The following is a 21,466-nucleotide window of genomic DNA, read 5'->3' as shown; positions in this document are numbered from 1 at the left end:
TGGATACAATTAGAGACTCAGAGCTAGAAAATGGTATATCTTACACTACAGTTCAGGAGCAATGGGAAAGTAATTCTGTTTTGAAAGTTGATCAACTTGTAACACCACTTTTGAGGAAATTGCCCTTGAATGTTTACGTACACCTACTGGAGAGCTCTTCTTTGTCTACACCCATTCAGCATCTTCACACCCTCTTAAGCCTTAGCCCCACCCATTTTGTTAAGCATTCACGTGAGGCCATGTGCTAAACAGAGTGACTACAGTAGTGTACTAAATAACCAAAGATTTCAAGACTAAAGGCTGGTTTATACTGTCTATCGACATGTCTGTTTCCAGTTGTCATAGTTACATCATGAACATTCTATTGGCGTCCGACATCAAACTTGTCGTTGTTGTAACGAAAAAGGATAAACACAAAACGACAGGCTGCATGACATCAGCAGCCTGGTGGTCCAAAATAGCATAACTGGTGTATTTTAACACCAATAAACCCATCCGTTTAACAATGAATTTAGTATATGTCAATCTCGCAAACCAGTCAACTAAAAGCAACTTTCTTAACAATGTTTTGTACTCCCTGACAAAAGGCCATGCAGCCGTAACACTTCAGAGTTTTTCAACTTTGTTTCCATTGAACATGCCATACAAATAAAGTCATTTTAATTCATTATATGAAGAGTGCCCTGGTCCTCCTTTCTTTTTAATGTTTTGGTTTGTGTCTAGCTTGTTAGTTAGCTAACTAGCTAACGTTAAGTTAGCTGGCTAGCCAGTTCAAATAATGACCATATCATATAGCTGACAATGTCTTAACTTTAGCTAATTTGTATTCATTATTACAGGAAAATAAACTCAATTCAGATAATTATTTACAAGATAATGGCGAGCCAATTACAGAAAATACTTGGATATTGGCCTAACGTTATATCCTAATTTGACTTTGGTGCATGTCATGTTGTTCTTCACTTCTCTGGTAAACACACACTATATCAAATAAAGTCTATGTTTATTGTCAGGATACAGAAGGTGTAAATGGTACAGTGAAATGGTTACTTGCATAGTGGAGTCTTTTGTTTAGACATGTAGCTAACTAGCTAGCTAAACAATGAACAATAATCCTAACTATTTTCTACCCTGCTTGAATCTACAGGTAGCTAAAGCTAACCAACTAGGTTTAATGTTAGCTAGCTAGCTAACATTAGGCTATAACTAGCAATGCAAATGGTTCTGAGATACAAATAATATTACTACACAGATCATACACATAACTTTAGCTAGCGAGCCAGCCAGCCAGCTAACGTTAGCTAGCTAGCTAACAGTATGCTTTAACTTGAAATGAAAACAACTTCCTGACAAAATTAGAAACGTTTGATATCTGAAAATATAGCTAGCTAGACTCTCTTACCCGTATACATGGATAAACACTTCTCCCTCTCTGTCACGGATGCCATGGTTGCCCTTAGTTTGAAGATGTAATCCGGAGATAGGAGTTTTATACAACAGCCTTCTGTGTGTTCTATTTTCGACTCCCTCCACATATCTGCAATCAAACGCCTGAATTTTCTCCATCTCCTTAGCTATCATACTCTGCTTCCACCGGGCATTCCACTGATTTCAAAACTCGGTCCTCCAGAAAGTGGAGAGCATTAGCAACACTTTTGCAGTTCTTCATGATATTGTTAAAAAAGCTGCTTTAGAAAGAATTACCTACATATACTGAGCAGCTCATGTTATAGACAGAAGCGTGCTATATTGCGCACCAATTCGAACTCATCTCTCGGCATGTCCAACCCATCCCCCATCCATTATCTCAGCCAATCATGGCTAGCGGGAAAGTTCCTGTCTTTTTCTGCTAAACCATCTAGGCTCGTAATTTAACAATTTTATTCGGATTTACAGATGGCATACAAGTTTGTTATTACTGCACATTGAAGTTCACATGTTCCAGAAGGCATTTCTACCAAATAACGCATTTTGATTTTTAAAAATTGTTCATTCAAATGCCTCTCCTGTGAAGTAGTGACGCTCGACATATGCCTAGTTTCCTGAAATGAGTCACATATAATTCCATTTACTGGCCCCTGAAGCCTCCGCTCTTCAACTCAATATTTTATATAACGATCAAACAAGGAACTGAATTGTTGGAGCGAAATTTCCTTACTTTCAGTCTCATGATAAATGTTAATTAGAATCATGAAATATTGACTTATTGAATATAATCATGAATATTGCATTATGAATTATGGTGTATGATTGGTGGAATCATGTTTTGAGTTTTCTATTATGTTATCATGGGTATTTGAAAGCAGTATGGAGCCTCACCTGGACTCACCCCTTTTTCCCTTGTTCCCCTTCCCTATACCTATTTAGTGGTATGGTATTATGGCTCAGCTAGGCCTCAGTTATGGAGGGGTGCCATACAGTTTTTGACTACTACTACATTTTAAAATCCGATCGCTTTTGCTTTGATCATGGATCGACTATAGCCTTTGAAATTACCGTTGTTTGGAAACGTGAAACCTTTGTTTGGAGATGTTTTGTTTTGTTTTTATACAATCAAGGCTTGAGTCTTTTTTTGGTTGCTTTGGAAGCGGGTCTGACTGTGGCATCACATACCTGTAGCCTCAAGGCAAGTTTTGAATTTCATTACATATTGCCTTTATAACAATGTTTTACAGCTGTAAACAGATACATTTTGGGAAGGTGATGGGATAGCCGTCATGGAAAAAGCAAAGGAAAAACCATCATGTCCTTTGATGCTTTAAGCATCCAGTATGGTGTGTTTTTGCTACGGCCACACTCAGACGTGGCCGTGTGAACACAGAGGAAATCGTATGACTTACATGAAAAAGCATTGACTCCATCCGAAATTCTCAGACTCCAAATCCCAGTGTCGGCACCCTAACTCTAGATGGTGTAACCCGCGTCAGCATCAGGGGAGGGTGATATGAGAGTGTGAGATGTATGTCTTAGATTAGAGATGATAAACTACCTGGCGTAGTCAATCTGCAGATGCAGCAGTTTCTCTGTTGTTTCTTGATGAATTCATGGGATCCTCCTGATTTATGACAGTTGGGCTTCTGTTGCTTTTTGATGCGTCTTATCATTGTCCAGTAAGAGCATGGCGAGCACAGGGAGATCCTGGCATCAGATCACACATGCCGATGCATGGACACAGACAAGAACACACATGCACACACATTTATGTGCAAACGTACACACACACACACAAACACATGCACACACGCTCACATACATACACACACACATATGCCAATGTTACTTCCCAAAACCAAGCTTCTGCTGCACTCCATACTCCTAATCTTTAATCACTGAGTGATTGGACCACAGAAGACCACAGTCTTGTAACCACCAAGATACATACTCTGTCATCTCAGCCAAGTGTGTTCATGGTTCCAGTTCCAATCATGTTGATGCTGGCTGGAAGTGTGAGATCGACCCTAGGGCAGCTGTTTAGGACATTACAACTGTTTTGTTGTGCTAGTCTGTGTGAATTTCATGCCTGTTAATGAGAGGTCAATGAGCAGTGAATGACTGTGAGGTCAGGGAGAGAAGTTGGTCAGGGCAACAGGGGCCAGAGGCTGATACCCTTGACAGATTGCTCTCTTGCTGCAGTTGTTCTTTCTCAATTCACTTAAAAAGGCTTTTTTTTGTGTAAACTGCTCTGTGGCAGAATTTGTAGGTTTTTTACTTTTAAGACAGTGACATGTGCGCCACAAACATTAGTGATTAATCGCCTGCAGTGGAAATACAATCATATTACTGGAACATTACTGGACTAACATTTTACATTTACATTTTAGACATTTAGCAGACGCTCTTATCCAGAGCGACTTACAGTAGTGAGCGCATACATTTTCATACTTTCTTCATACTAGTCCCCCATGTTGACTGACTAACCTTTTCAGGAACTTCAGTCTCCCTTGACCTTGGGTAGCAGCAGGAGATCATTTCATCTTCTTTATCCTGTGCCAAACACATTCATTCAAGGAGTCTAAATTGTTAACGTTAGCTGCGGGCTGCATGGTTGCAGCAACCTAGTTAGCCAATGTTAGCGCGCTAGCTAGCTATTTAGCTAGGCTACTCTCAAGCTAACGTTAGTAGCTAGTTTTCTTAGCTAGCTATAGATTGGATCATTCTAGCTAGCTTTAGAGGATGACTGCTTTTATTAACTGCTTTTATTAACACACCTTGTTTTCCATGAAAATGTGTGTTCACTCTCTCATGAGGCAGGAAAACAAGCGGACAGGAGAGGAGGGTTTCCACTAAATAACAGCCACAAAGTCAGATTCTACAGACGGGAGAGGAGTGTGAGCGAAGAAAGAAACCAAGTGCAGAGTCAAACAACAAGGTGTTTGTGCAGCTCAACTAGTTGTTAAGAGGTGTGGTTGGTGAGGCTCTGTAGGCTGTAGCTAGGAGGCCACTGTGACTGACAGGGGAATTCACCTGTCGCAGTGAGCGGGGGGGGTTACCGCTGAAATGACAGGGACAGGGTTGCAGTCACTAGACAAAACTGAGGCTAACAGGCTAAAATTGGGAGATATACTGTATGTAACTTGTTCAGTAAGAAAAACCTGCTTTCTTTTCCATTGCAAAATGTTTTTCAACGTTTTTCTATGACGTGAACTAATGAATATGTCTGGTAAACGCGTTCAGTGTTTTGAAAGTAGTGTGACGGCGCCACACCAGATTAAAAAGTATTGGGGCAAATGCTGTCTCATCACATGTTGTCTGGCTGCTCTGGTGTCAAGTAATTGTCTTTTTGTTTTTTCATGATTTGGTTAGGTCTAATTGTGTTGCTGTCCTGGGACTCTGTTGGATCTGTTTGGAGACTCTTCTCTATGTTAATCTCTCTGTACGTGAGGGCTTTGTTATGGAAGGTTTGGGAATCTCTTCCTTTTAGGTGGTTGTAGAACTCACTGGCTCTTTTCGCACACACACACACACAGTGTGTCAATTGAGCCTCCTGTCAGCGCTCCGGGCCACAGCAATAAGATTCTTTGCAGATCTGTCAGAGGGGGTCCTCATTAGCCTGTAGTGCCTGCATGTGTTCGATTAGTACACTGTTTGGGAGGCTCACTTTGTATACACGGTATATGTAAATGTGTAGACTATGTACTGTATACAGTGTAATATAATGTACTGAAACTGGAGGCTATTCTGCACAGACACAGATAAGCAAATACACAGTATGTTACTGTGGCGCCCAGAGAGAACAGATTTGGATGGAAATGGGTTGTTTTCTGTTGTTCCTTATTCTCCTGCTTTATTAACAATTCTGAGGTCGGATTGTGTGTGTGTGTGGTGTGTGGTGTGTGTTGTGTGTGTGTGTGTGTGTGTGTGTGTGTGTGTGTGGTGTGTGTGGTGTGTGTTGTGTTGGTGTGTGTGTGTGGTGTGTGTGGTTGTGGTGTGTGTGTGTGTGTGTGTGTGTGTGTGTGTGTGTGTGTGTGTGTGTGTGTGTGTGTGTGTGTGTGTGTGTGTGTGTGTTGTGTGTGTGTGGTGTGTGTGTGTGTGTGTGTGTGTGTGTGTGTGTGTGTGGTGTTGTGGGTGTGGTGTGTGTGTGTGTGTGTGTACACCTGCTTGTGAGAGCTTGCCAGTGTGTGTTTGCCAGTGTGTGAAGTCTGCGTGGCATGTTTCATGAATCCCCATTTTCCATCAGTGTTGATGTGGCTTTGGATTTTATCTCCTTGTTGGCAGTGTCCTATGAAAACATGCCACGTCTTGCATACACCAACAGCCTTAATAAAATGCCTCGAAGCAGCATGATTGATGAAAGAATGGTTACTTTTCAAATTGAAATGCGTACTCCCCACTCTGTTGTGGAGTCAACGTTCACGAGCCGTGAATGGCCATTTTGTCTGCCATCGTTTCATATGAGAGTAATCTTCCCCTTCATGTTTCACCCTGTAATTATCAAGAGGATATAAGGTTATGGAGCTGATGCTTAGACCAGATTCTGTTCAGTTGTAATGTGAAGAAAAGGTTAACGCTGTTAGCATCCCTCTTAAAAAAATTACTGATGCCTTTGCCCATTGGGGTAAGAAACATATCGTATGTCAAAGTGCCTACAACCTTAAGACAATGATTTGCAACCCCGATATCTTGCCAACAGAACGTTAATATGGTTGCCAGCGCAGTGAGAAATACATTAGTAGCGCCTATTGTACAGTGTATAATCTTAGAAGTCCCTATCATCACAGAGAGGCTGCTGGCCATTTACGTGTGGTGGCCCCCAGGGGTCAGACATAATTATTTATCTCATGGAGGAGAATAGGCAGGCCTTTAATCATAATCACAGGAGTACTACCAAGTCCTGAGTGCAACCAGGCCCTTTTATCATGGGCAGCCTCGGAGAGTGTGCCAGACTGTCTGATGAGCTGTCTGGACAAGTCTGCCTTCCTTCTTCAGAGAGAGACTGACCTCTAATCAATGCTGCAGTCAAGTGCACTTGACTGTACTTTTCTACCCTACCTTACCCTCTACCTTACAGCACCCCGTGGGGTGGTCTGGCACTGCTTTGTGTTTATCAAGAAAGCCCACCCATTCCATCACTGTTAAAGGGCAATATTTCACCACTTTTCAACCTCATATTCATGATCTCCAGCAACATAGCAGTGTCTACATATGTGAAAACAGCCATTTGGGAGAGCATGGAAGAACCACGAAGTTCAGATGAGCTCTTTTCAGTTGGTTATTTTTCTTTTTAACCATAATTGGTTTCTGTATACATGTACAGTTAGTAATGTGTCATTAACTTGAAATAAGAGTGTTTCACTTTGAGTAATGCTGCTTTTACATGGTACGAGGTAGACGGCAAACCAGATGTCATTGTTTTCAATGAGAGAAACGATTGTAAATGCCATTGAGGCTGGCGGTGAATGCCATCAGCCGCCACGGTAGATGGGACTTGCCGCCAGAGTTAAAATATTTCAACTTTTGCCATCTGCCATAGTGTTGTTCTCTACCGGATGTGTGTTTACTGAAATCACCATAGCAACGCATACTGTAGTGCTGGCTTGCTTTTGCCATCATTGTCTTTCTTGCTTTCTTGTCCCGCTATGCCGACTGGTAGGACGTTTTTTGCATCTAAACGCAGCATAACTCCTTGTTTGGCTCCTGAATGTTAAAGCAACGAAACGAAGATCCCTGCTCCCTTCATTTCTTAGCTTCATCCTGGCGTCCTTCTGCGTACGTCTCTTGTCGTCTCCACTAATTTCTGTGTTTTTATTTAGACTCTCTCCATCCAGTCTCAGTCTCAAGAACCTCCAGCAGTAAATTGTCCCTTGGCTGTGAGAAGTAGCAACATTTTCCAATCCTTATAGCATTTACATGCTGCGTCTGGGAGCAGCTGCATCTGGGAACAGGGATTGTGTCTGGGGTTCAAATGGCTGTAAATACAATTTGAAGATGAAAGAGACAGCTTTGTTTTGTCTGTTAATGGACTTTCAGATCATTTGAACTGACGACCTTGACCTCAACCAGACACAACACTTGATTAGGCTATTTGGCCCAATGCCTCATGAAGTGCAGTTATTCCCGCATATGTACATTATATAAATACCAAACCGGACAAAAACTTTGCCGCTGGCCAACACTGCTCTGACACACAAACAAAATGTTCAAGTGTTTCCCTACTCTCGATAAATAGACTGAGCGTTGCTGTAACTCTCCAAACCCCTCATGCTACCGAGATAAATCCACTGGTACGATCAACAATGCCTGACACACTAAATCCCCGGCTGATTACCAGGCATTTACTGCTTATCACACTGCCCAGTTTTAATGGCCACTCGGCCACTCTCCACTACTGGGCCAAAGCCAGATCCTTCCTTTCGCCTTTTATAACATCCTCTGGTGGCTCATTCAGGCACAAGCCCCCAAGTGGACCCTAATATAGCACCAGCCGCAAAAACAACAGAGGACAACAGAGGGCATCTGAGTTTAACAGCGTTTGTGTCAAAAGCCAAATACCTTATTTCTTGTTCTGGCTTTCATGGTTTTGTTTTGGTGCTCTCTGGTCTTGTTGAAGTTGGAAGTTTAGTGGATGTCTGCGTGTCAGATGGTTTCTCATAGGCTTGAAAGGCAAGCCTCGTGACCACAGTGTCTTGAAATGATAACAGTAATGCGTGTCAGTGTTGTTGTGGAATGCTGCTTGACATTGTGGAGGAAAAGGAAGAAGGAAAACATGTTTGTTCTTCATAAACCCCAAATGGAGAATAAGCTTTCGTCTTACTTAGAAAATGTCACTTGATGGCTTTGATAAAGTCAACAATAGAGACATACTGTACTTGTCGTGACTGCTGTTTGCTGCCACATGTGTCTTGTTGATTGTATTGATGTGGCTCCTTAGGATAACAAAATGTTAGCTTATAGAGCAATATCCACTGTGCTGGAAAGAAACTGTTATGTTTTTGATAGGCACAGGTTTGTGCTGAGCATGTATTGTCCCATGGTAGTGCTCTTTGAAGAAGTATTATCCAGAAGAGAGGACCTTCAAACGGGTCCCTGACGAACACCTAATGTCATAGAGGACCCTGGATAAAGTTTTAATAGAGGCATAGAGAATCATTGACCTTTGACCTGTTATGGACAGATACAACTTATGGAGAGGAACTGGATGACATGTTTACAGCCTTTCAGGAGGCTTGGCTGGGCCCCATGTTCATTTTCCATTGCCATTCCTGATCCAGGGAGTAACGCTAACTTTTGTTGAAATAAATGGGATAGATATACTCCATTGTAGTGGTTGGTTGTCAAGATGCAGTAGGCTTTCCATTTTCGCAGGGCGTCTGTGGTTAGACTGGCTGATTTTGTGAATGTGTGTGCGTGCGTACATGTGTGCGTGTGTGTTTACTGACCCTCCAGTGCTTGCTTTGCTAATTGTGCTGGCCTTTGTCCATCTGTCTCCAGTTACCACCTGGCCCCGATGAGATTGGCATGTGCCTGTATTTCTTGCTGATTGCGCTGTGTGTCTAAGGCTTCTCTATAAGAGGCTTGCAGGGCTTCTGGGGCTTAGGCAGAGCTCTTCCACTGCAGTACACTGTGCAGCGAGAGCTCTTCCACTGCAGTACACTGTACAGCGAGAGCAGGGCTTCTGTGGTACACCCTACAGTGGGCTCTTCCATACATACACTGTTGCAGCGAGAGCTCTTCCACTACAATACACTGTACAGCGAGAGCTCTTCCACTGCAGTACACGTTACACGCGAGAGCTCTTCACTGCCAGTACACTGTACAGCGAGAGCTCTTCCACCAGTACACTGTAAGCGAAGCTTTCCACCAGTAACTGTAGCGAGAGCTCTTCCACTACAATACACTGTGCAGCGAGAGCTCTTCCACTACATACACTGTACAGCGAGAGCTCTTCCACTACAATAACACTGTGCAGCGACAGCTCTTCCACTAACATTACACTGTGACGAGAGCTTCTTCCACTACAATACACTGTGAGCGAGAGCTCTTCCACTACCAATAACTGTGCAGCGAGAGCTCTTCCACTACAATACACTGTACAGCGAGAGCTCTTCCACTACAATACACCTGTACACGAGAAGCTCTTCCCACTACAGTACACTGTGCAGCAGCGAGAGCTCTTCCACTACAATACACTGTTGCAGCGAGAGCTCTTCCACTACAATACACTGTGCAGCGAGAGCTCTTCCACTACAGTACACTGTACAGCGAGAGCTCTTCCAATACAATATCACTGTGCAGCGACAGCTTCTTCCACTACAATACACTGTACAGCAGAGCTCTTCCACTACAATACACTGACAGCGAGAGCTCTTCCTCTACAATACACTGTGCAGCGAGACTCTTCCACTACAATACACTGTACCAGCGAGAGCTCTTCCACTACACTACACTGTACAGCAGAGCTCTTCCACTACAATACACTGTGCAGCAGAGCTCTTCCACTTTACAATACACTGTGCAGCGAGAGCCTTTCCACTACAGTACACTGTACAGCAGAGCTCTTCCACTACAATACACTGTACAGCGAGAGCTCTTCCACTACAGTACACTGTGCAGCGAGAGCTCTTCCCACTACAGTACACTGTACAGCAGAGCTCTTCCCTACAATACACTGTGCAGCGAGACTCTTTCCACTACACTACACTGTACAGCGATCACACTGATTTGTATATTATTTGCAGTATGTTTCTCACTCTCTGCTCTTTGTCATTTCTTGGCCACAGATGTTGACGAGTGTCAAGTCCACAACGGAGGCTGCCAGCACCGATGCGTCAACACCAGAAGCTCATTCTACTGCGAATGCAACCCAGGCACCCGCCTGCACACAGATGGCCGGACATGCATCGGTAAGGAGTAGTGTGAAATTGCCCTTAGACCAGTGGTTCCAAAACGATGGGAGACCTGATATGAAAATGGGGTCGCAGGAACATTTCCAAAATCCCCCCAAAATGTTTTTTTTTATCGTTGTATCTCAAAATCATTGTAATGTGGTTACCCTTAAAAATCAAAATGATGATTGTTGAAATCTAAACGATAAAGTTCAATCAGAGTGCACTTAGATCGTGGGAAAAGGCCGCACTTGACTGATGCGCTTGAATCGGAATGATTCAAGTGCAACAGTCAAGTGCAGCCTTTCGTGCTGCCATGTGACTGAATGCTGCAGTCTAAGCATTCACGGGTCATTACGGAGGAGTTTTGGTTACTGACTCAAAGGGAATACCCTGTTGTCTCCTTCAGAGCATTAAAACGTTTTTATTATTTAACTAGGCAAGTCAGCTAAGATCAAATTCTTATTTACAATGACGGCCTACCCCGGCCAAACCCGGACGACACTGGGCCAATTGTGCGCCGCCCTTTGGGACTCCCAATCACGGCCGGATGTGATACAGTCTGGATTCGAAACAGTGACTGTAGTGACACCTCTTGCACTGAGATGCAGTGCCTTAGACCGCTGCACCACTTGAGAGCCCATGGTACCCTTCGTCAGCTCATATCTGTGTGAAGCTGGATTCAGCAGTGCTCTCGTCTGCATTAAAACCAAATATTGATCCAGGTTGGATGTGACAGCAGTGATGAGGAGCGCACTGTTGACCACGCCCCCTGACTTTGAGAAGCGACATGCACCAAGTGACATGCACCGAGCACACCCATCTCATCAGTGGTGGTGAGATAAGAGATAATGTCAGAGTAATTTTGTTAAAGGAATTTTAATTCCTATGTTTATCAACCAATTCAATTAAAACACTCTGCCCATACATAAGAATTTGTAAGATAATTATCAGCATTAAATGGACAGAAACCAGTCTTAAAATCAATCAATCAATAGCGTTTATTCTCGAGAGTACTGATCATAATACATTTTACATCAGGTTATATAATAAAGATGATGTCATAGGTTTTAATGTCCATCCTCCTCTCGGATACAATGGCAGTATAGTTAGCGTTCTCATTACTGTCTGCCACCTGTTCAACTATCTGCAACCAACCCAAGGTCTTTCCCCTCCCTGGGTAGAGACATCATTCTAGCCTGTCTGAAGATAAACCCATTCTTTCTAACAAGGAACACATAACATTCAACATTATGATTATAATAAGATTCATTCTTACAGTATTATAGTAGTATTCTGTTTAGTTATAATTCTAAGTCAAATGTATACATATTTTAGTCATTAAACACAAAAATCCCATAACAAATTTGCAATTGACTGTATAGCTCCACATTAAAAGTATGTGATCGGGAGTTGAGAAAACAATCAGAAATACTGTTAGAATGTTTTGCAATTGCCTGCCATAGCCCCAAATAAAAAAGTAAACATTGGCTGTTAATTACAACTTTTTTTGTGGTTGGGGTCATGAGAACTTTCAGATATCAAAACGGGATCGTGGACGAAAAAAGTTGGAACACCTGCCCTAGACGCTGACCTTGGGTCAGTTTTGCATTTCCCCACTAATGGTTAAGGTTAGGCTTGGAGGAGGGGAAGCTGATTCTAGGTCTCTACTGTACCTAGGGGAACTTCACCCTGGAGCCATCAGTGAGACCTAAAGGGAGGGTGGCGCTGTGGAAGGGCACCTAAGGTCAACCAAGGTCAGGGGTGGGGGGTTTGGGAGTGATAGGGGTTTGGGATGAAAGAGGTGGATCTGGTCCAATGTGCTGGCTGTATCCCATTGTTGCCCTCACCATCTGGAAACTACGCTATGGGAGAGGCTGGGACTCACATCAAAGCAGGGAAAGGGGTCTTCACCTTCTGCTTGTGTCAAAAGGGGGAATCAAAGAGTCTTTTGTGCTGGCAAAAGAGGTGCTTTCCTGCTGTTCTCCAGCAGCCCTTACAGAGCAGGTTTGTGTCTGGGCGTATATACTGTAGTAGTGCAGTGTCTGCCTCTCTCTTGTCTCTTTCTCTCACACACATGCACACAGACACGAACACACACACACTCTCTCTCTTTTTCTCTCTCTCACATTGCACTGTATCATGGCTATGGCACACAACAACAGGATGTCAGGTTAACTCAAATCAAATCAAATTGTATTTGTCATATGCTCCGAAAACAACTGGTGTAGACTTTACCATGAAATGCTTGCTTATGAGCCCTTCCCAACAATAAAGAGTTTAACCCATTTCAGTGTGTCAATCTAAGTAACATAATAAAAAAATCCCCATTTAAAATCCGTCAGTTTAAGGTAGAAATATATTTGTTTGCTTTGGATGCGTCTCAATCCACTGCATCTGCCAATGTTGCACTTCCGCATCTGCAGTGAAAAGTGACATCCTGAAAATCTGTCTTGTCACTAAAACATCTGTAGAGTCCGAACAGTTTGACATACAAACTACGATGGAAAGGGGAGACTCTCAGGTACATGAAGGCGTTCTCCGTTTTGCTCTACGACCACCACAAGTGGCAAGGGACTCGTCTGAAGTCGGTACCGTTGATGTGCTAACTTCTATTTGTAGCTTCCGAACCGTTTGGGCTACAAACTAATGTGACCTCACTGTGGAAAAGGGAGATTCTCACGAATACGATGATCTTCTACGTTTTTCTCTATAGCCCCCACAAGTGTCAAGGGACTCGTCTGAAGGTATCTAGGACCCGTGAAAAGAAACTAAATTGAAGTATGAAGGTAGTTTTGTGCCTACCCAAATTATGAGTAAAAATAAATATATTCACTACCGTTCAAAGGTTTGGGGTCAATTACACATTTCCTTGTTTTTGAAAGAAAAGCAATTTTTTGTACATTAAAATAACATCAAATTAATCAGAAATACAGTGTAGACATTGATAATGTTGTAAATGACTATTGTAGCTGGAAACGGCTGATTTTGTAAATTGAATATCAACATAGGCGTACAGAGGCCCATTATCAGCAACAATCACTCCTGTGTTCCAATGGCATGTTGTGTTAGCTAATCCAAGTTTATAATTTTAAAAGGATAATTGAACATTAGAAAACCCTTTTGCAATTATGTTTGCACAGCCCTGAAAACTGTTGTCCTGATTAAAGAAGCAATAAAACTGGCCTTCTTTAGACTAGTTGAGTATCCGGAGCATCAGCATTTGTGGGTTCGATTTGTGGAGTGATTTGTTGAGTGGGTGGAAAACTAGTTTTAATGACTCCAACCTAAGTGTATGTAAACGTCCGACTTCAACTGTAGATATTCCATTAAAAAATCTACCATTTCCAGCTACAATAGTCATTTACAATATTAACAATGTCTACACTGTTTTTCTGATCAATTTGATGTTACTTTAATGGGGAAGAAAATGACATTTCTAAGTGACCCCAAATTTTGAACAGTAGTGTATATATATACAGTTGAAGTCGGGAGTTTACATACACTTAGGTTGGAGTCATTAAAACTTGTTTTTCAACCACTCCACAAATTTCTTGTTAACAAACTTCATACTTTGCTGCAAAAAGTGCAAATCAATCGCAGAACAACAGCAAAGGACCTTGTGAAGATGCTGGAGGAAACAGGTGCAAAAGTATCTATATCCACAGTAAAACAAGTCCTACATTGACATAACCTGAAAGGCCCCTCAGCAAGGAAGAAGCCCCTGCTCCAAAACCGCCATAAAAAAACATACTACGTTTTGCAACTGCACATGGTGACAAAGATCGTACTTTATGGAGAAATGTTCTCTGATCTGATGAAACAAAAATATAACTGTTTGTCCATAATGACCATCGTTGTGTTTGGAGGAAAAAGGGGGAGCCTTGCAAGCCGAAGAACACCATCCCAATCACAAAGCACGGGGTGGCAGCATCATGTTGTGGTGGTGCTTTGCTGCAGGAGGGACTGGTGCACTTCACAAAATAGATGGCATCATGAGGAAGGAAAATGATGTAGATATATTGAAGCAATATCTCAAGACATCAGTCAGGAAGTTAAAGATTTGTCGAAAATGGGTCTTCCAAATGGACAATGACCCCAAGCATACAAAATGGCTTAAGGACAACAAAGTCAAGGTATTGGAGTGGCCATCACAAAGCCCTGACCTCAATCCTATGGAATATTTGTGGGCAGAACTTAAAAAGCGTGTGCGAGCAAAGAGGCCTACAAACCTGACTCAGTTACACCAGCACTGTCAGGAGGAATGGTCCAAAATTCACCCAACTTATTGTGGGAAGCTTGTGGAAGGCTACCCGAAATGTTTGACCCAAGTTAAACAATTTAAAGACAATGCTACTAAATACTAATTGAGTGTATGTAAACTTCTGACCCACTGGGAATGTGATGAAAGAAATACAAACTAAAATAAATCATTCTCTCTTCTATTATTCTGACATTTCAATTTCTTAAAATAAAGTGGTGATCCTAACTGTGTCACGACTTCCGCCGAAGTCGGTCCCTCTCCTTGTTCGGGCGGCGTTCGGCGGTCGACGTCACCGGCCTTCTAGCCACCGCCGATCCACTTTTCATTTTTCCATTTGTTTTGTCTTTGTTTTACACATCTGATTTCAATCCCATAATTACTTGTTCATTATTTAACCCTCTGTTCCCCCATGTTTTTTTGTGAGTGATTGTTTATTGTATTTTCGGTCTGTCATGGTGTGTATTTTGCTACTTTGTATATTTTACATTTTGAGTAAAAGTACGTTGATTACTCATATCTGCTGTCCTGCGCCTGACTCTCTACACCAGCTACACATAGGACCCATTACAAACTGACCTAAGACAGGGAATTTTTACGAGGATTAAAAGTCAGGAATTGTGAAAAACTGAGTTTAAATGTATTTGGCTAAGGTGTATGTAAACTTCTGACTTCAACTGTATGTCACGTTCCTGACCTGTTTTCTGTTGTTTTTGTATGTGTTTAGTTGGTCAGGGCGTGAGTTGGGGTGGGCATTCTATGTTTTGTGTTTCTATGTTTAGGTCGTTGGTAATTAGCCTTATATGGTTCTCAATCAGGGACAGGTGTTTGACGTTWCCTCTGATTGAGAACCATATAAAGGTAGGCTGTTCACACTGTTTGTTTGTGGGTGGTTGTCTTCCGTGTCTGTATGTTTGTTCGTACCACACGGGACTGTAGCGTTTGTTCGTTCGTTTGTTYTAGTCTGTACCTGTTCCTGCGTTCTTCGTGTTATATGTAAGTTCTCATGGTTTAGGTCAGTCTACGTTCGTTTTGTTATTTTGTAATCATTCCAAGTGTTTGTTTTCGTGTTCGTTTTCGGCAGTTAATAAATTCATTATGTTTTCAAAACCCGCTGCATTTTGGTCTGATCACTACTCCTCCTCTTCGGAAGAAGAGGAGGAGGACAACCGTTACACTGTATTTCCCGAGCTTTCTTGTATCTCCTAGATATCGGACAAACACTTAAAAACCATGTTTCTTATGATACGTTTTTTTACTGTCTTTTTCGCTCTTTATGAATGTGTTATTCAGTGCGTTTCTCTGGGCTATACAGTAGTAGTAAAGGCCAAATTTAATAATTTATCAAATAATGGTTTTATTTTTTATACCTAAAGAGGTCCTACAACTCAAAATCAACTAGCTAAATGATCCGTAGTATGACCATAGTAAAACAATTCCAAATGTCCGCTTATAATTAAGAATTAAAAATAAATGGTAACACAAGTGGAATAAAATAAAATACACAAGAATGGAGCTACAGTATATACAGGGAATACAAGGGCACATGTCAAATCTTTTCAGCCTTCTGAGGGGGAAGAAGCGCTGCCGTGCCCCCTTCACGACTGTGTGGGTGTGTGGACCAGATTAGGTCCTTAGTGATGTGAATGCAAAGGAATTTGACGCTCTCAACCCGCTCCAAAACAGCCCCCCCCCCCCGCTCCACAACAGCCCCTCTTTCTCCTATAGTCCACAATAAGTTCCTTGGTCTTACTGACATTGAGGGAGAGGTCCTGGCACCACACTGCTAAGTTTCTGACCTCCTCCCTGTAGGCGGACTCATCGCTGTTGGTGATCAGGTCTACCACCGTCGTGTTATCGGCACACTTGATGATGATGTTGGACTTGTGCGTGGCCATGCAGTCGTGGGTGAACAGGGAGTACAGGAGAGGACTAAGCACACACACCTGAGGGGCCCCTGTGCTGAGGGTCAGCGTGGCGGAGGTGTTGTTGCCTACCCTCACGACTTGGGGCCGGCCCGTCAGGAAATCCAGGATCCAGTTGCAGGGGGAGGGGTTCATTCCCAGGGTCCCTCACTTGGGGATGAGCTTGGAGGGGACTATGGTGTTGAACGCTGCGCTGTAGTCTATGAACAGCATTCTCACTTAGTTATTTCCCCTGTTGTCCAGGTGGGAGAGGGCAGTGTGAAGTGATTGTGTCATCTGTGGGTCTGTTGGGGTGGTATGTGAATTGGAGTGGGTCTAGGGTGTCTGGGATGATGGTGTTGATGTGTGTCATGACCAGCCTTTCAAAGCAGTTCATAATTACAGATGTGAGTGCTACAGGACGATAGTTGTTTATGCAGGTTACCTTGGAGCTCTTGGGAACAGGGACAATGGTGGTCAGCTTGAAACATGTTGGGATTACAGACTGAGACAAGGAGAGATTGAAAATGTCTGTGAAGACACTTGCCAGCTGGTCTGCGCATTCTTTGAGAACACCCCCTGGTATTCCGCCTTGTGGTTGTTAACCCGTTTAAATGTTTTGCTCATGTGGGCCGTTTGATGTCTTGTCAGAGGTCATAGTGGACTTTCTTGTATGCGCCCATGTCCGTGTCCTGTTCCTTGTAAGCGGTAGCTCTAGCCTTTAGCCCAGTGGACATTACCTGTAATCCTTGTTTTTTATGGTTTGGATATAATCGTAGAGTCACTGTGGGGATTCTTTCTGTTTGAGCTTTAAACAGGAAGCAGGAAAATGGAGTCATGGTCAGATTTGCCTAAGGGAAGATGATGGAGGGCCTTATGCGTATGCGTTTCTGTGGTTAGAATAAAAGTGGTTGAGAGTTTTAGCACCCCTAGTGGCGCAGGAGACATGTTGCTAGAAGTGAGGTGGAATGGTTTTAAGTCACCCCGTGCTATAGTCTCCACACACCAGAAACGCTGCCTCTGGGTGAGCCTTTTCTTGTTTGTTTATAGCCCCATACAGTTTGTTGAGTGCCAGAGTGTTTGTTGTTGGCTTGGGGTGGGATGTAGACAGCTTTGATAATTACGGAGGAGAAATCTCTTGGTAGATTAAAGGGTCTGCAGTTTACCATGAGTTATTCTTTATCAGGTGAGAAAGAGCGAGAGATTTCCTTCACACTTGAAGTAGCACACCAGTTGTTTTTTCTTTAAAGAAACACTACACCTCCTTGCGACTTCTACAAAGCCTCTGTACGATCCTGCCTCTGCATGGAGAATCCACCGAGTACTACGTGCATAGCGTCCTCATCCAGCCACGTTTCAGTAAGACATACATATAACATCCAGCTTTCCAAGTCTCTCTGATGGGAGATGTTACATTCCCACAAGACAATCTCAATATATCGCTCACGGAACGGGGACTAACAAAGAAAATCACTTTGACAACCAAAACGAAACAGAAAGGGGTTCAAAAAGGGTTCTGAAAGGCACCCTTGTGGGTTCCCACTGAAAGTTGGCAAAGCCACTAGTAAGACACCCACCATGGATTCCCACTAGGTTTGCCTCCAAAAAGACAAACTAAATGAAAAACCCACAACAACTTCGGATAGGGCGTAAAAAGAGTCTTCTTTCAAACGTAAGAGGTTGAGCTCAAAATCGCACCTCAGCTGACATGAAATGTAGCTCTCCCAACATCTCTCAAGCTCAACTGGAGCACTGAGCCAGCCACTCTTAAATATCACCTGGGCTAGCACAGGTGAAACACTTTCCGACTAACGAAATGGAGAAGCCAGCACAGGTGTAACACATACTTACTAACAAGGTGACACCAATTGGTGTGCCCTACGTGCTAACGTGATACCTCAAAATAAAAAAATTCTGTAACAGAGAGACTCGAACGAAGATCATCCATCTTATTCTCGAGTGACTGGAAATGTTCCAATAGAATGGAGGAGAGCACCGTTTGGTTTTGTCTTTGCCTCAATTTCACCAGGAATCCACCTTGTGTCCCGTGTCTACACCTGCTGCGTTTTGTTAGCCCATGGAACAAAGGAATAGGATCCGGTATGAACAGTGGAATAGCTCAGTCGGAGTTGAAGTCGTATTTTAAGTCCAAATTGAGGTTAGTAACTGTCGATCTGATGCCCAGAAGTGGCTGGAGGTCATATGTGATAATAGTATGAACTTTCTGTATCAAAAAAGTAAAGATAAACATGATAAAAGTCACTATATAGCAAAGTTGTTACCGTTCTCTGATTGATTTAGGACCGTTGCCTCGCAGCGGGCCATGGGAAGCCCCCGAGGCCTGTCGAAACATTGTTGGCTTTGACCAGGACCAGTTTGAAGGAATTGTTATAACTTGCCTACAAAAAGCCTGATTTGTGTTTTTTTTATGAGTAAGTACCACAGAGATGGGAACCCATTCATATTATTAACGTTTTTATAGAAATGGGCCCCAAATTACAGTACCTCAGTTTGTGATTATAATTATTAATTCATTGATTCATCCTTTTCCTGGAGAGCTACGAGTGTGCAAGCTTTTGTTCCAGCCCTGCACTAACACAACCGATTCAGCTAAAGGTCCTGGCAAACAATTAATTAGTCAAATCAGGTGTGTTAGAGCTGGGCTGGGACAAAAATGTGCACCCCCGTAGCTCTCGAGTGTTGGCCACCCCCAAAGCCGTCATGTCAGTTGATCTACAAATACTTTTAACCCCATTACTGTTCCTATTCACCACTGAGAGGTAGAACATGTGCTCCGACACACGCACTAATCTTAGATTCCCTCTTGGCGTCTGCACAGCAACTGCGTGCAGTCCAGAAGCGCATATTCAATTTAGTTATTTATTTAGATTTTAATCAGGCTACTTTGATGTCACGGTACGCTCTGATGGCATGATGTGTCATACAAACCATCTCATTCTTCTCATGCTGTTGTTTTTTTGCCAGACCTTGTTTTCCTCCTTTAAATTAAAGGCAGCTTACAAACTCAAGGATGTTCCAAACAGTAGAGCAAAATAAGACACCATACATAAACTCTGTGACATAGGCTTTAATGAGAAACATATGACTGACTGACCACACCCGTGGTGTGTTCCTACGTCACAAAAGTTTTTTTTATCAAAGACTCAGATTGAGCTCGATTTATTTTAAATTAATTTCTCTATTTCCCTGAAAGAAAGTATAGACCCTGTGCTGGAAATGTTTAATGTTTGTGATTTTCTAATAACACATTTCTGTGTTCTATTCATGTGCTTTTCTAATAACAGTTTTCTGTGTTCATACAAGTGACCATATTGAACGAATCCTCACTTATCAGTATCTGCAATTTGGCAGTACGCCCAGACCTTATTTGAGAACGAAAGATATCCCAGTTTCAAGGTCTCAGCTTAGAGAGAAGAAGCCTCGTAAGCTATTGATCGGTCACATGAATGAAGCAAACATTAATTATTTATGAATGATGAACAAGCTAAATCATGCAAATAGGACTTGTCTGCATTATATAAGGGAATTAACGGGACTGCCCCGTTAGAGCTCCTAACAGATGTTCACTATGGTGCATCAAGTTTGTTGGAACCTCTCCAGCAGGCTGATAATAAATAATGATTCATTTAAGATTGATTTAGAATGTCCCTGTGTAAGAACTTGCACGACAACCCACGTATATGTGTCTGGCCTTTTGGATTATTTATGAGCCCTAAGTAGTCTCAACTGTTCCCTAGCACAGAGCTTCCCAAAAAACTCTTTACACCGGAGTTGTCTCGAGATGGCTATGCATATTCATGGCATGAGGCTAGTAGCATAGCTGCTCTCTCCATTGAATACAGGTGGTTGGCGTCAACAACCCTCATCGAATATTTAAAAAAGGATTACAATAATGAGTTGTGTAGACAGCCCGCCGTGCCACTTTGTGGACAACAACTCCCATGTGTTATGGTGGAGAGACATGTATCTTGTCAGTATATCCATAATCCTTGCTCTTTCTTCCCCATGTCATTCTTTCACTCACATCTCATCTGGGTTCAGGCTTAGCACGGCCAAAAGAGCCAACTCATCCATCATTGGGAAAATGAACATTGCTATTTGAGAACTAGTATGAAATGTGGACCAAAATTAGACCTACTTGGCTCATATATTGGTCATGTGACGTTTTGGGTGATTTACTATCGATCGAGAGCATACAGGCAATTTACTTGCCAAAGCAACCCTGTCAAGTGAGTCATTATGGCTTCCCGGGGCACGTTGTCAGTCAGGGGAAGACCTGATACTTTCCACTGAAGATCTCACAGCTTTCCTGAATAAACAAATGCCAAACACAACCCCCTGCCGCTATACCTGTCACGTTCCTGACCTGTTTTATGTTATTTTTGTATGTGTTTAGTTGGTCAGGGCGTGAATTGGGGTGGGCATTCTATGTTTTGTGTTTCTATGTTTAGGTCACTTGTAATTAGCCTTATATGGTTCTCAATCAGGGACAGGTGTTTGACGTTTTCCTCTGATTGAGAACCATATATAGGTTGGCTGTTCACACTGTTTGTTTGTGGGTGATTGTCTTCCGTGTCTGTGTCTGCACACCACACGGGACTGTAGCGTTTGTTCGTTCGTTTGTTATAGTCTGTACCTGTTCCTACGTTCTTCGTGTTATATGTAAGTTCTCATGGTTTAGGTCAGTCTACGTTCGTTTTTGTTATTTTGTAATCCTTCCAAGTGTTTGTTTTCGTGTTTCGTCGTTTGCTTTAATAAATTCATTATGTATTCACAACCCGCTGCATTTTGGTCCTCCGATCCTTCTCTCCAGGAGAGGAGATCTGCGCACCACACGGGACTGTAGCGTTTGTTCGTTCGTTTGTTATAGTCTGTACCTGTTCCTACGTTCTTCGTGTTATATGTAAGTTCTCATGGTTTAGGTCAGTCTACGTTCGTTTTTGTTATTTTGTACTCTT

The 21,466-nt window shown here is 42.6% G+C and overlaps 1 protein-coding gene across 1 annotated transcript in view; it reads left to right on the top strand.

Annotated features, from left to right (window-relative positions):
- LOC111976271 (multiple epidermal growth factor-like domains protein 6) overlaps window positions 1-21,466 on the top strand; it is an 86,939-nt gene that overhangs the window by 1,119 nt on the left and 64,354 nt on the right. The window contains exon 2 of the mRNA XM_024005055.2: window positions 10,218-10,340. Coding sequence (XP_023860823.2) covers window positions 10,218-10,340 — 123 coding nt within the window. The remainder of the gene's footprint in view (window positions 1-10,217; window positions 10,341-21,466) is intronic.

The sequence above is a fragment of the Salvelinus sp. IW2-2015 genome, linkage group LG17 (genome assembly GCF_002910315.2).
Source record: "Salvelinus sp. IW2-2015 linkage group LG17, ASM291031v2, whole genome shotgun sequence".
NCBI classification, from domain to species: Eukaryota; Metazoa; Chordata; class Actinopteri; order Salmoniformes; family Salmonidae; genus Salvelinus; species Salvelinus sp. IW2-2015.
Note: the sequence above shows the minus strand (reverse complement) of the source record. Positions and strands in the feature narration are given on the sequence as shown.